Here is a 16,265-nt window from a genome sequence, read left to right as displayed (position 1 = left end):
CTAACTAACACAATGCTATTACCACTAATGCTAACTAACACAATGCCATTACCACTAATGCAAACTAACACAATTACCGCTAATGCTAACTAACACGATGCTATTGCCACTAATGCTAACTGACACGATGCTATTACCACTAATGCTAACTAACACGATGCTATTGCCACTAATGCTAACTAACACGATGCTATTGCCACTAATGTTAACTGACACGATGCTATTACCACTAATGTTAACTAACACAATGATATTACCACGAATGCTAACAAACAGAATGCTATTACCACTAATGTTAACTAACAAGATGCCATTACCTCTAATGCTAACTAACATAATGCTAGTACCACTAATGCTAACTAACACGATGCTATTACCACTAATGTTAACTAACACAATGCTAGTACCACTAATGCTAACTAGCATGCGACCACTAATGCTAACTAACACAATGCTATTACCACTAATGCTACCTAGCACAATGCTATTGCATCAGACATACAGTAGCAATAACCTGTAGCTGTTCCTAAGAAAACCTCTAAATTACAACATATCCTCTCAATAATCCGCTCAATAAAGTAAACCATTTTCAGATATTTGTAACATGTACCAACACGACTTTTCGGAAAAACAATAGAGTAGGTTTTCTGTTTGGAAGTAGTGTTTATCAGAGACAGACAGACCAGAGACCACTATGTGTCAGCGGTCAGACAAGGATCTCTCTCTTCGTGGTTAACTCGTCTCCTCCCTCCATCAGGACATTCTATCGCTTCGAGGCTGCCTGGGACAGCGCCATGCATAACTCCCTCCTCCTGAACCGGGTCACTCCTTACGGAGAAAAGATCTACATGACCTTGTCGGCCTACCTAGAGGTAAAACATTAATTATACAGTTAATAATACAATATATTCCATTTATCAGGCACTTTTAATCCAATTCGGCTTTCATATGGGTTGCACAAGTGGGAATCGAACCCATGACGTTGCAAGTACCACCCTCTACCAACTGAGCCACAGAGGCACAAACACATATAGTTCTACAGTTATACTGTACCTCTACGTGATCCTTCCTGACTATCTATAGGTAACACTGAATCCACAAAGACCTGCTGAGAAAATCTTCTCATATTGATTGATTTTGTCAGTTGCATTTCAGATTTTAGACACACGATCAAACTGTCAGACTGTTTAAAACTGTGAGCAGGAGTTAAGGCTCAACGCTGTCAGACTGCTATCTGGACTTACTGACTGCATCTGGACTTAACGACTGCATCTGGACTTAACGACTGCATCTGGACTTACCTGACTGCATCTGGACTTACCTGACTGTATCTGGACTTACCTGACTGTATCTGGACTTACTGACTGTATCTGGACTTACTGACTGTATCTGGACTTAACTGACTGTATCTGGACTTAACTGACTGCATCTGGACTTACCTGACTGTATCTGGACTTACCTGACTGTATCTGGACTTAACTGACTGTATCTGGACTTACTGACTGTATCTGGACTTAACTGACTGTATCTGGACTTACTGACTGTATCTGGACTTAACTGACTGTATCTGGACTTACTGACTGTATCTGGACTTAACTGGCTAAATCTCGACTTACCTGACTGTATCTGGACTTACTGACTGTATCTGGACTTACTGACTGTATCTGATGTTATGATGTAAGAAGCAGAGAGATGAGCTTTAAAAACTTTTCCGTTTCTTTAGATGGAGAACTGCACCCAGCCATCAGTCATAACCAAAGATTTCTGCATGGTGTTCTACTCTCGAGACGCTAAACTCCCGGCCTCCCGCTCCATCCGAAACCTGTTTGGCACAGGAAGCCTGAGGGCAGTGGAGGGGTGAGTTGAACATCTCATTATTATTAACAGAAAATCTTTGCTTCTGTTGCATTCCTGAAAGATGACGGTGAAATCAATGGAAACAACCACCTTAGCTGTGTCTGTTATCGGTCTTTCTCACTCTCTCTGCAGTAACCGGGTGACAGGTGTGTACGAGGTCAGCCTATGTCACCTGGCCGATCATGGGAGTCCAGGTGAGACACTTTTTCCATTGCCTCCCCTCACTGTCTATGTGTGTATTTGTGCGTATTTGAGATAGACAACATTGCAGTCAGACTGAAAAGAATGACTGATCCACAAATCCCCTAGCACCCGGAAAAGCTACTAATTTCGTGATCAAGATGACTGATTCTGCCTTGCCTTGCTCAAACAGATCCCCTCAATTAAGCTGTATCACTCCTTCACCCTTGACCCTTGACCTTTCCTGACCCCCAGGTATGCAGAGGAGACGTCGACGGGTGCTGGACACCTCGGTGGCGTACGTCCGCGGGGAGGAGAACCTGGCTGGGTGGAGGCCTCGCAGTGACAGCCTCATCCTGGACCACCAGTGGGAGCTGGAGAAACTCAGCCTCCTGCAGGAGGTATGTGGTACTACAACCTACACCCCTACACAGAGCCTTCACGGAATATTCATACTCCTGGGTTTATTCCACATTTTTGTTGTGTTACAGCCTAAATTCAAAATTGATTAAATAAATTGTTTTCTCACCCATCTACACATAATAAACCATAATGACAAAGTGAAAACATGTTTTTAGGACATTTTTGCAAATGAATTGAAAATTAAATACGGAAAATTTTTATCAAATGCTATTTGGCACATGTGTGAAATGCTTACTTACTACAAGCCCTTTAACCAACAATGCAGATCAAGAAATAGAGTTGATAAAATGTTTAATAAAAAATAAAAATAAAAATAATTATCATAAAAAAGTAACACCAGAAAATGACGAGGATATTTACAGGGTATTACGGTACAGAGTCAATGTGGAGGCTATATACAGGGTGTTACGGTACAGAGTCAATGTGGAGGCTATATACAGGGTATTACGGTACAGAGTCAATGTGGAGGCTATATACACGGTGTTACGGTACAGAGTCAATGTGGAGGCTATATACAGGGTGTTACGGTACAGAGTCAATGTGGAGGCTATATACAGGGTGTTACGGTACAGAGTCAATGTGGAGGCTATATACAGGGTGTTAAGGTACAGAGTCAATGTGGAGGCTATATACAGGGTGTTACGGTACAGAGTCAATGTGGAGGCTATATACAGGGTATTACGGTACAGAGTCAATGTGGAGACTATATACAGGGTATTACGGTACAGAGTCAGTGTGGAGGCTATATACAGGGTGTTATGGTACAGAGTCCATGTGGAGGCTATATACAGGGGGTACTGGTACAGAGTCAATGTGGAGACTATATACAGGGGGTACTGGTACAGAGTCAATGTAGAGACTATATACAGGGTGTTACGGTACAGAGTCAATGTGGAGGGTATATACACGGTGTTACGGTACAGAGTCAATGTGGAGGCTATATACAGGGTATTACGGTACAGAGTCAATGTGGAGGCTATATACAGGGTGTTACGGTACAGAGTCAATGTGGAGGCTATTTACAGGGTATTACGGTACAGAGTCAATGTGGAGGCTATATACAGGGTGTTACGGTACAGAGTCAATGTGGAGGCTATATACAGGGTGTACCGGTACAGAGTCCCAGGGCCCTGAGACTAGTGATGAGCTTGCGGGGTACTATGTTGTCGAAGCTGTAGTCAATGAACATCATCCATGTTGCTCTTGTCCATTTGCTGTATTCCCCTCTTGGTCTAATGGTCAATATGTTTCTCCTGTGGGAGACCCAGGGTTCATATCCCCTCAGTTTTATTACTCGTGATGTTATGTCCGGTTGGTTCTCTACAGGTGGAGAAGACGAGACACCGCCTGCTCCTGAGGGAGAAGTTAGAGTCCACCCTGCTGCTGGGCCAGGAGGGGTTGTTGTCCTGTGTAGGTGAGGAGCAGAGTGAGTCCCCTCAACCCTCTGAGGGTCTCGGCCTCAGTCCCACCGTTGATGCCCCCAATGAGAGGCAGAGGGAGCTAGCCATTAAGGTCAGTGTCTGTCTTCTTTAAAATAAAAAATAAAAACTTGTTTGAAGTTAGTTACTATTGTTACTCGAATATTCACATTCTTGCCCTTTTTAAAAATGTGTGACCAGTTAATAACATCTCTGAGAAAACATTTTTTGTTGCTCTGAAATGTAAAACACTCTCTGTCTCTCGTCCACCAGTGTCTTCGGCTGCTCTCCCACTCCTTCAACAGAGACTACAGCCACGTGTGTGTCAGCGCCAGTGAAAGCAAGGTAGACTTCCTTCCTGTGTCACTTTACTATGATGGGTTTCCATGTCTGTTTGTTTCCTGTTTGAAGTTACTTCCATTTGAGGAAACTATGAGTAGATAATGTTTTCATAGATAAATTACATGTTTTCAGTGAGCTTTTTGTAGACATGCTGTTTTTGCGTGTGTGTGTGTGTGTGTGTGTGTGTGTGTGTGTGTGTGTGTGTGTGTGTGTGTGTGTTTCCAGCTGTCTGAGATGTCAGTGACTCTGCTGAGGGAGTCGACCTCTGCCACGGCCCTCAACACCCTCACCCCCTCCTCGACATGCCCCTCACTGGTGGAGGGATGCTACCCCAAGTCCGAAGGGCTCAGGTCAGTAGTAACACTCTCGTAAGAGACACTCTTGACATAACGCAAACAGATTGGACTTATTAGCCTTGTTTTGTTCAATGTTCTTTACTTATATGAATACCAGTGTATAGACTGCCCACCCCAACTCACGCCCTGACCATACTAAAACACACACAGACTGCCCACCCCAACTCACACCCTGACCATACTAAAACACACACTGCCCACCCCAACTCACACCCTGACCATACTAAAACACACAGACTGCCCACCCCAACTCACACCCTGACCATACTAAAACACACACTGACCACCCCAACTCACGCCCTGACCATACTAAAACACACAGACTGCCCACCCCAACTCACACCCTGACCATACTAAAACACACAGACTGCCCACCCCAACTCACGCCCTGACCATACTAAAACACACAGACTGCCCACCCCAACTCACGCCCTGACCATACTAAAACTAACATAGACTGCCCACCCCAACTCACGCCCTGACCATACTAAAACACAGACTGCCCACCCCAACTCACGCCCTGACCATACTAAAACACAGACTGCCCACCCCAACTCACACCCTGACCATACTAAAACACACAGACTGCCCACCCCAACTTATATATATACTCTGAATAGCAGTGGTGGAGTACCCAAGTACTTGAGTCAAGGTAAAGATACCTTAATAGAAAATGACTCAGGTCTAAGTCTAAAAGTATTTGGTTTTAAGTATCAAAAGAAAGTATTAAAAGTATGTAATTGCTGAAATATACTGAAGTATAAAACAAATCAAAGTATAAATGATTTCAAACCAGACAGCACATTTTTCTTACTCCAACACTCAGACATCATTTACAAACGAAGCGTGTGTGTTTAGTGAGTCCTCCAGATCAGAGGCTAGTAGGGATGACCAGGGATGTTCTCTGTTTAGTGAGTCCTCCAGATCAGAGGCAGTAGGGACGACCAGGGATGTTCTGTTTAGTGAGTCCTCCAGATCAGAGGCTAGTAGGGATGACCAGGGATGTTCTCTGTTTAGTGAGTCCTCCAGATCAGAGGCCGTAGAGATGACCAGGGATGTTCTCTGTTTAGTGAGTCCTCCAGATCAGAGGCTAGTAGGGATGACCAGGGATGTTCTCTGTTTAGTGAGTCCTCCAGATCAGAGGCCGTAGAGATGACCAGGGATGTTCTCTGTTTAGTGAGTCCTCCAGATCAGAGGCTAGTAGGGATGACCAGGGATGTTCTCTGTTTAGTGAGTCCTCCAGATCAGAGGCAGTAGAGATGACCAGGGATGTTCTCTGTTTAGTGAGTCCTCCAGATCAGAGGCCGTAGAGATGACCAGGGATGTTCTCTGTTTAGTGAGTCCTCCAGATCAGAGGCTAGTAGGGATGACCAGGGATGTTCTCTGTTTAGTGAGTCCTCCAGATCAGAGGCAGTAGGGATGACCAGGGATGTTCTCTGTTTAGTGAGTCCTCTAGATCAGAGGCAGTAGAGATGACCAGGGATGTTCTCTGTTTAGTGAGTCCTCCAGATCAGAGGCAGTAGGAATGACCAGGGATGTTCTCTGTTTAGTGAGTCCTCTAGATCAGAGGCAGTAGGGATGACCTGGGATGTTCTCTGTTTAGTGAGTCCTCCAGATCAGAGACAGTAGAGATGACCAGGGATGTTCTCTGTTTAGTGAGTCCTCCAGATCAGAGGCAGTAGGGATGACCAGGGATGTTCTCTGTTTAGTGAGTCCTCCAGATCAGAGGCTATAGGGATGACCAGGGATGTTCTCTGTTTAGTAAGTACACAAATTAGACAGATTTTCTGTCCTGATAAGCATCCTGTAATGAGTACTTTTGGGTGTCAGGGAAAATGTATGTTGTAAAAAGTACATACTTTTCTTTAGGAAGTGAAAGTGAAAGTTGCCCAAAAAATATAAATAGTAAAATACAGACCCCCCCCCAAAAAAAGTACTTAAGTAGTACTTTAAATTATTTTTATTTCAGTACTTTACACCACTGCTAAATACCCCAATTCATGTTGTTAAGTTAAATACAAGATAAGAATTACTGACACCGTTCAAACCAACCAGGGTTCAGAAATGTAAAGCCAATTATCTTGAGAATCATCTTGTTTTTTGCAGATAGAACCTTTATAGTCCCAAGGTCTGGACATGGCTGCTTCAGCAACACTGAACTATGGTCCGATGACAGACTGAACTGGGGTCTGGGGTAGCGTTAATGCTCCCAACCCCAAACCACATGTACCCCCCTGGCGACGGTGGTTTGAGCCCCCATCTTAGCCGTTCTGCATGTGCTCCGTCTTACTCATCTCCTCTTTCTGTCTGCCCCTCCCCCCCAGAACACCCACGCCTCGTTCCCGCTGCGCCAGTCCCAACCCTGACTGCTCACAACGGGACAGTGAGGTCAAGTTGTCCCCTGGCCCCAGTGGGGTCGCAGCCCCGGAGGTTAAGCCCAGGGAACGCCGCTTCGTACCAGACATCCAGGAGATCCGGGTCAGGTGAGTGGCTCCAAAGGTTGATTTTTTGTACCTTTTTTTAACTAGTCAAGTCAGTTAAGAACAAATTCTTAGTTTCAATAACAGACTAGGAACAGTGGGTTAACTGCCTTGTTCAGGGGCAGAACAACAGATTCGTACCTTGTCAGCTCGGGGATTCAATCTTGCAACCTTTCGGTTACAAGTCCAACGCTCTAACCACTAGGCTACCTGCCGAGTGATTGACTGACTGACTGAATGAGTCAGTGTTTTATGGCTCCAGAGATCGATTGATTGATTGATTGAATGAGTCAGTGGTTTATGGCTCCAGAGATTGATTGATTGATTGATTGATTGATTGATTGATTGATTGATTGATTGATTGATTGAATGAGTCAGTGGTTTATGGCTCCAGAGGTTTATCATTAAAAGTGGTCAAACTGACCAAATCAAAACCCGGCTGAGTTAATAACGGGTGTTCTCAACTCAATAGTCCTTAATGGGTACAGCGTTGGAATCAACTAGAAAAAATAAGAACTGCTCACACTGAAAATAATTTTGGAGGAATTTTTAATTTCTTCAACACCAGTCTTCGTTAGCATTTGAGTCTTGATCTTGACTCTTCTGGCAGAATAAACTGGGTTTCTGGTCGGCATTAATACTCTAGGTTAAGCTTGACTACTCTAATTTCAACGTGAGTCTTGTGCCTTCTAGATTGGATCTCGTCAAGTGTAGTTACACGTGTAATGTACTTGATCTTTCCACCAGCCCCATCGTGTCAAAGAAGGGCTACCTGCATTTCCTGGAGCCTCATAGCAACGGCTGGGTGAAGCGCTATGTAGTGGTGAGACGTCCGTACGTCTATATCTACAATACAGAGAGAGACAGCGTGGAGAGAGCCATCCTCAACCTCTCCTCTGCCCATGTCGAGTACAGCGAGGACCAGCAGGCCATGCTGAAGGTACATCACGTTTACACACCTTTACCTGACACCATTACCTGCCGACACACCGTTACACACCTTTACCTGACACCATTACCTGCCGACACACCTTTATACACCATTACCTGACACCTTTACCTGACACCATTACCTGCCGACACACCTTTATACACCTTTACCTGACACCATTACCTGCCGACGCACCGTTACACACCTTTACCTGACACCATTACCTGCCGACACACCTTTACCTGACACCATTACCTGCCGACACACCGTTACACACCTTTACCTGACACCATTACCTGACACCTTTACCTGACACCATTACCTGCCGGCACACCTTTATACACCTTTACCTGACACCATTACCTGCCGGCACACCTTTATACACCTTTACCTGACACCATTACCTGCCGGCACACCTTTATACACCTTTACCTGACACCATTACCTGACACCTTTACCTGACACCATTACCTGCCGACACACCGTTACACACCATTACCTGCCGACACACCTTTATACACCTTTACCTGACACCTTTACCTGACACCTTTACCTGCCAACATACCTTTACCTGCCACCATACCTTTACATACCTTTACCTGCCAACATACCTTTAGGTAACTTTACCTGACAACACACCTTTAGATAACTTTACCTGCCAACACACCTTTACATACCTTTACCTGCCAACACACCTTTAGATAACTTTACCTGCCAACACACCTTTAGATAACTTTACCTGCCAACATACCTTTAGATAACTTTACCTGACAACACACCTTTAGATAACTTTACCTGACAACATACCTTTAGATAACTTTACCTGCCAACATACCTTTAGATAACTTTACCTGCCAACATACCTTTAGATAACTTTACCTGCCAACACACCTTTAGATAACTTTACCTGCCAACATACCTTTAGATAACTTTACCTGACAACACACCTTTAGATAACTTTACCTGCCAACATACCTTTAGATAACTTTACCTGCCAACACACCTTTAGATAACTTTACCTGACAACACACCTTTAGATAACTTTACCTGACAACACACCTTTAGATAACTTTACCTGACAACATACCTTGTCGAGTCCACTCCCTGATTGAGTTGAGGCTTTCCCGAGAACAAAAAGAGGGGGTGCAACTCAATATTAGGAAGGTGTGCCTAATGTTTTGTCCACTCTGTGTAAAGTATACCTACAGTATTTGAAAAGACAGACGTTTTTCCTCCCCGTGGTAAAAACACAAAGAGAAGCTTTCCTTTCAGAAGCTGGCTGGTTTTAACACCACTGTACTTTCTCTGTGTGTTTCTCCCCAGACACCAAACGCGTTTGCTGTGTGTACTGAGCACCGCGGGATACTGCTCCAAGCCAGCAACGACAAGGAGATGCACGACTGGCTCTATGCATTTAACCCTCTCCTGGCTGGATCCATCAGGTAACATGGCTGACGCACTTAGATCTGTTGATGGCACCTCTAGTCTTAATAGCAACGGTTTTCCACGTAGCGGCTGGTTTGAAGAAGGTCTTAGGTTTTACTTTACAATGATCATGATCGTATGTGGTTGTTTTACCTAGGTTAGTGGAATGCACTGATTGGAAGTTGCCCTGGATCAGAACGTCTGCTAAATGACTCACTACTGTAAGACTCTCTGGATCAGAGAGTCTGCTAAATGACTCACTACTGTAAGACTCTCTGGATCAGAGAGTCTGCTAAATGACTCACTACTGTAAGACTCTCTGGATCAGAGAGTCTGCTAAATGACTCACTACTGTAAGACTCTCTGGATCAGAGAGTCTGCTAAATGACTCACTACTGTAGTGGCTCTGGACCACATGTACAATGTAAGCCTGTTTGAGTCTTTGTTTTAATGAATATATACATATATATTATCTCCCTCTTGTTTCTGTCAGATCCAAACTATCCAGAAGAAGAGCTGGACAGATGAGGATGTGAATCAACACGTCTCATAGACAAGACAATAGAACACCAAAAGACTAGCCTGTATATCGACTCCAGACGTAATACTCCTTTCCCTCCTGTGCTGACCCCTTAACCCTCCTCCTCCTCTTCCTACACTAGTAACCGACTTGCTCCTCCTCCTCCTCCTCCTGCACACGCCCAGTTTATCCCAAGCTGACCACCAGCGTATCTAAGGCCCTGAGTCCTCCGTCATCGTTGTGTGTCTGTCAGGCCTGTACCGCTGTCTGTCTGTGTTGGCCTTATTGTCTGGTTTACCCCTCTCCAAGTCTGAGACCCAAATACCACCCTATTCCCTATGCAGTGCTTTGCTTTTGACCAGGGCCTATAGTGCTGGTCATAGCTACTGTAAGAAGGGCTTATAGGGCTGGTCATAGCTACTGTAAGAAGGGCTTATAGGGCTGGTCATAGCTACTGTAAGAAGGGCCTATAGGGCTGGTCATAGCTACTGTAAGAAGAGCCTATAGGGCTGGTCATAGCTACTGTAAGAAGGGCCTATAGGGCTGGTCATAACTACTGTAAGAAGGGCCTATAGGGCTGGTCATAGCTACTGTAAGAAGGGCTTATAGGGCTGGTCATATCTACTCTAAGAAGGGATTATAGGGCTGGTCATATCTACTGTAAGAAGGGCCTATAGGGCTGGTCATATCTAATGTAAGAAGGGCCTATAGGGCTGGTCATATCTACTGTAAGAAGGGCCTATAGGGCTCTGGTCAAAAGTAGTGCACTACATAGGGAATAGGGTACAGGCTCTGGTCTAAAGTAGCCCAAACCTCCTTACTTTAGCAGAATGTTCCGAGCCGAGGGAACGGAGGAAGAGAGACTGGGAGAGGGGTAGTTACCTTATTTTATAGACTTGCATTATGATGTACTGTATGGTAGTTGTCAGCAACACATTGACCTTATTCAATAACACATTTATTCCTTCAGGAAAATAAAAAATAAAAAAAGAGAATGTCCGCAGCGTTGACAGTAAATCGCTCCATTTTAAAGTTGTCCTGACAGTGGGCTTCTGTTCACATTACTACTTAAATAAAAGGTTCAATAAAAAAAATAAAAAATACTAACAATTACTACATTATTGTACCTCGGGTTTACCTTACAGAACAAAACAGAGAAGGAAGTACTGGTCTTATTGTTACTCGATACAATGTTGAAACAAGCAGGTTAGTATTCAAAGCAAACACATTTTCACCAAATTAGGGTTTCCTGCAACAACAACAAAAATAAAATTAAAATAAGATTGAAAAACGACAGTTGACAGTGGTTGGCTGTAGTACCTGTTCTGTCCCGTAGGAGAGAAAAACGACAGTTGACAGTGGTTGGCTGTAGTACCTGTTCTGTCCCGTAGGAGAGAAAAACGACAGTTGACAGTGGTTGGCTGTAGTACCTGTTCTGTCCCGTAGGAGTGAAAAACGACAGTTGACCGTGGTTGGCTGTAGTACCTGTTCTGTCCCTTAGGAGAGAAAAACGACAGTTGGCTGTAGTACCTGTTCTGTCCCTTAGGAGAGAAAAACGACAGTTGACCGTGGTACCTGTTCTGTCCCGTAGGAGTGAAAAACGACAGTTGACCGTAGTACCTGTTCTGTCCCGTAGGAGTGAAAAACGACAGTTGACAGTGGTTGGCTGTAGTACCTGTTCTGTCCCGTAGGAGAGAAAAACGACAGTTGGCTGTAGTACCTGTTCTGTCCCGTAGGAGTGAAAAACGACAATTGACCGTGGTTGGCTGTAGTACCTGTTCTGTCCCGTAGGAGTGAAAAACGACAGTTGGCCGTAGTACCTGTTCTGTCCCGTAGGAGTGAAAAACGACAGTTGACCGTAGTACCTGTTCTGTCCCGTAGGAGTGAAAAACGACAGTTGACCGTGGTACCTGTTCTGTCCCGTAGGAGTGAAAAACGACAGTTGACAGTGGTTGGCTGTAGTACCTGTTCTGTCCCGTAGGAGTGAAAAACGACAGTTGACAGTGGTTGGCTGTAGTACCTGTTCTGTCCCGTAGGAGTGAAAAACGACAGTTGACCGTGGTTGGCTGTAGTACCTGTTCTGTCCCTTAGGAGAGAAACGACAGTTGGCTGTAGTACCTGTTCTGTCCCGTAGGAGTGAAAAACGACAGTTGACCGTGGTACCTGTTCTGTTCCGTAGGAGTGAAAAACGACAGTTGACAGTGGTTGGCTGTAGTACCTGTTCTGTCTCGTAGGAGTGAAAAACGACAGTTGACAGTGGTTGGCTGTAGTACCTGTTCTGTCCCGTAGGAGTAAAAAACGACAGTTGGCTGTAGTACCTGTTCTGTCCCTTGTCTCTTTCCATACCAGCTCAGTTCTGTTGGAATGGGCAGAATAGCTCTTCATGAATAGCTCCTAAAGGACGCTATCTAATCTCCGTATTCCCCCTGATATGTCTTGATACGCTAACACACACAGTTGTGCGTCCCAAGTTAAGTAAAGGTTCAAAAATGTTTTTAAAAATGTAATCTATTACCTATATAGTGCATTATTTTTTTATTTGGGCCCATGGTCTCTTTCATAGTTGCTCTGGTCAAATGCAGTGAACTATGCAGACAGTCGTGTGCCAGTTGGGATGCATCCACAGCCTGGCGACGAGATGAGGGTTGGCATCGATCAAACGTTGACACTGGTTTTCTAGTAGAAGGAAACACATGATGGTTCGGCTACATCTCTGTATCTACTCTAGCTCTGACATACATCATTTATGAAAATCCTCCAAATGTAATCTTATTTTTTATTTTTTTATTTTTTATTTTACCTTTATTTAACCAGGCAAGTCAGTTAAGAACATATTCTTATTTTCAATGACGGCCTGGGAACAGTGGGTTAACTGCCTGTTCAGGGGCAGAATGACAGATTTGTTCCTTGTCAGCTCGGGGGTTTGAACTTGCAACCTTCACGGTTACTAGTCCAATGCTCTAACAACTAGGCTACCCTGCCGCCTCTACACTCTAACCACTAGACTACCCTGCCGCCTCTACACTCTAACCACTAGGCTACGCTGCCGCCCCTTAATTAATATCCGAGTCAGATTTTTTTTATTTTATTAAGTTGAGGTTATATTTATATATTTAACAACATTATCATTTATTTATTTATGCATGTATTTATTTATTTACAAAGACATTTATATTTCTAAAGTAGTTATAGTGCAACTTCTGCACACAGCACCTTTTATTATCAGTTCTTCTAACTGTATGATAACATGACCTATGACCCCCCCCACCCCTCCTTCCTCTGGATAGTGAATAGTGCTACCCCCCACATAACAACATTGATAGAGGGCCTGTTTCCCCCAAATAACAACATTGATAGAGGGCCTGTTTCCCCCAATAACAACACTGATACAGGGCCTGTTTCCCCCTATAACAACACTGATACAGGGCCTGTTTCCCCCTATAACAACACTGATACAGGGCCTGTTTCCCCCAATAACAACACTGATACAGGGCCAGTTTCCCCCTATAACAACACTGATACAGGGCCTGTTTCCCCTATAACAACACTGATACAGGGCCTGTTTCCCCTATAACAACACTGATACAGGGCCTGTTTCCCCTATAACAACACTGATACAGGGCCTGTTTCCCCAATAACAACACTGATACAGGGCCTGTTTCCCCCTATAACAACACTGATACAGGGCCTGTTTCCCCCAATAACAACACTGATACAGGGCCAGTTTCCCTGATACAGGGCCAGTTTCCCCCTATAACAACACTGATACAGGGCCTGTTTCCCCCTATAACAACACTGATACAGGGCATGTTTCCCCCTATAACAACACTGATACAGGGCCTGCTTCCCCCTATAACAACACTGATACAGGGCCAGCTTCCCCCAATAACATCACTGATACAGGGCCAGTTTCCCCCTATAACAACACTGATACAGGGCCTGTTTCCCCCTATAACAACACTGATACAGGGCCAGTTTCCCCCTATAACAACACTGATACAGGGCCTGTTTCCCCCAATAACAACACTGATACAGGGCCTGTTTCCCCCAATAACAACACTGATACAGGGCCTGTTTCCCCCTATAACAACACTGATACAGGGCCAGTTTCCCCCTATAACAACACTGATACAGGGCCTGTTTCCCCCTATAACAACACTGATACAGGGCCAGTTTCCCCCTATAACAACACTGATACAGGGCCAGTTTCCCCCTATAACAACACTGATACAGGGCCAGTTTCCCCCTATAACAACACTGATACAGGGCCAGTTTCCCCCTATAACAACACTGATACAGGGCCAGTTTCCCCCTATAACAACACTGATACAGGGCCAGTTTCCCCCTATAACAACACTGATACAGGGCCAGCTTCTACATTACTTGAATTTAACTGTCATTATCACATAGATAGATTTTTTTTTAAAGTTTTGTACCTTGACCTCACTTTATTTAATCAGCTAGAGAGGATTGTGAATATATTGGAAATTACAATAGAAATAATATAATAATAATAATAATTAATACTAATTCAAACCCGAATATGAGGAAACAGACAGAAACGGTCCGTTTGCCTTGTGAACAGAATAATCTTCATGAAAACGAGCTTAAACTTTTTCTAGTACACTGGGGATCGGATTAAAAATGATTATTATTATGTTTTTTAAACCCGGTGTTTCTGAAGAAGGATTTGCACGTGGAACATGATGTAGTGCCTCTGTTCCCATTATGCTTTCACCCTTCTCATTCTGCTGTATTGTTGTTCTCTGTTCATCCGCCCGTCAGAGCATCGTTGCTCTGTCCAAACCCTATTCCCCTATAAAGTGCATTACTTTTGACCAGAGCCCTATAGGAGCACTATGGGCCCTGATATAAAAATAATAATAATAATATGAGTGCACTACATAGGGAATAGGGTGCCCTTTGGGATTTCTCCATCGTCAGGCAGTTTGTCCAGCTAATCATCACCTGGTCCTTTTGCCCAGCCGACTATTATATACGTCGTGTCTGTTTGGAGATGAATATGAGCGTATGAACTTGATTGGTATCATTCACTTTAATCCAGTGACAGAGTTGGGCATATGCCATTTCTAAACATATTATCTCTACGGTATAAAGATCATCAGAGGCCTGTACCAATGGGACAAAGAGTCGGGCATATGCCATTTCTAAACATATTATCTCTACGGTATAAAGATCATCAGAGGTCTGTACCAATGGGTCAGAGGTCTGTACCAATGGGTCAGAGGCCTGTACCAATGGGTCAGAGGTCTGTACCAATGGGTCAGAGGTCGGTACCAATGGGTCAGAGGCCTGTACCAATGGGTCGGAGGTCTACCCTGTACCAATGGGTCAGAGGTCTGTACCAATGGGTCAGAGGTCGGTACCAATGGGTCAGAGGCCTGTACCAATGGGTCAGAGGCCTGTACCAATGGGTCAGAGGCCTGTACCAATGGGTCAGAGGTCTACCCTGTACCAATGGGTCAGAGGTCTACCCTGTATCAATGGGTCAGAGGCCTGTACCAATGGGTCGGAGGTCTACCCTGTACCAATGGGTCAGAGGTCTGTACCAATGGGTCAGAGGTCGGTACCAATGGGTCAGAGGTCGGTACCAATGGGTCAGAGGCCTGTACCAATGGGTCAGAGGCCTGTACCAATGGGTCAGAGGCCTGTACCAATGGGTCAGAGGTCTACCCTGTACCAATGGGTCAGAGGTCTACCCTGTATCAATGGGTCAGAGGCCTGTACCAATGGGTCAGAGGTCGGTACCAATGGGTCAGAGGTCGGTACCAATGGGTCAGAGGTCGGTACCAATGGGTCAGAGGCCTGTATCAATGGGTCAGAGGCCTGTACCAATGGGTCAGAGGTCGGTACCAATGGGTCAGAGGTCTGTACCAATGGGTCAGAGGTCGGTACCAATGGGTCAGAGGTCTACCCTGTACCAATGGGTCAGAGGTCGGTACCAATGGGTCAGAGGTCGGTACCAATGGGTCAGAGGCCTGTACCAATGGGTCAGAGGCCTGTACCAATGGGTCAGAGGCCTGTACCAATGGGTCAGAGGCCGGTACCAATGGGTCAGAGGCCTGTACCAATGGGTCAGAGGCCGGTACCAATGGGTCAGAGGTCGGTACCAATGGGTCAGAGGCCTGTACCAATGGGTCAGAGGCCTGTACCAATGGGTCAGAGGCCTGTACCAATGGGTCAGAGGCCGGTACCAATGGGTCAGAGGTCTGTACCAATGGGTCAGAGGTCTGTACCAATGGGTCAGAGGTCGGTACCAATGGGTCAGAGGTCGGTACCAATGGGTCAGAGGCCTGTACCAATGGGTCAGAG

At 45.0% G+C, this 16,265-nt stretch overlaps 1 protein-coding gene across 15 annotated transcripts in view; it reads left to right on the top strand.

Moving 5' to 3' along the window:
- The window catches only part of LOC123996431 (kinesin-like protein KIF1A), a 154,533-nt gene extending 142,507 nt beyond the window's left edge, over window positions 1-12,026 (top strand). For all 15 annotated transcript variants that reach the window (XM_046299901.1, XM_046299892.1, XM_046299882.1 and 12 more), the window contains 11 exons: window positions 758-872; window positions 1,724-1,857; window positions 1,990-2,051; window positions 2,293-2,438; window positions 3,787-3,972; window positions 4,152-4,223; window positions 4,446-4,570; window positions 6,901-7,059; window positions 7,804-7,996; window positions 9,311-9,429; window positions 9,906-12,026. In XM_046299901.1, coding sequence (XP_046155857.1) covers window positions 758-872; window positions 1,724-1,857; window positions 1,990-2,051; window positions 2,293-2,438; window positions 3,787-3,972; window positions 4,152-4,223; window positions 4,446-4,570; window positions 6,901-7,059; window positions 7,804-7,996; window positions 9,311-9,429; window positions 9,906-9,948 — 1,354 coding nt within the window. In that variant the 3' untranslated portion in view covers window positions 9,949-12,026. The remainder of the gene's footprint in view (window positions 1-757; window positions 873-1,723; window positions 1,858-1,989; window positions 2,052-2,292; window positions 2,439-3,786; window positions 3,973-4,151; window positions 4,224-4,445; window positions 4,571-6,900; window positions 7,060-7,803; window positions 7,997-9,310; window positions 9,430-9,905) is intronic.
- The last annotated feature ends 4,239 nt before the right edge of the window (window positions 12,027-16,265 follow it).

Source organism: Oncorhynchus gorbuscha, linkage group LG02 (genome assembly GCF_021184085.1).
Source record: "Oncorhynchus gorbuscha isolate QuinsamMale2020 ecotype Even-year linkage group LG02, OgorEven_v1.0, whole genome shotgun sequence".
Lineage (NCBI taxonomy): Eukaryota > Metazoa > Chordata > Actinopteri > Salmoniformes > Salmonidae > Oncorhynchus > Oncorhynchus gorbuscha.
This window is presented reverse-complemented; position numbering and strand designations above follow the sequence as displayed.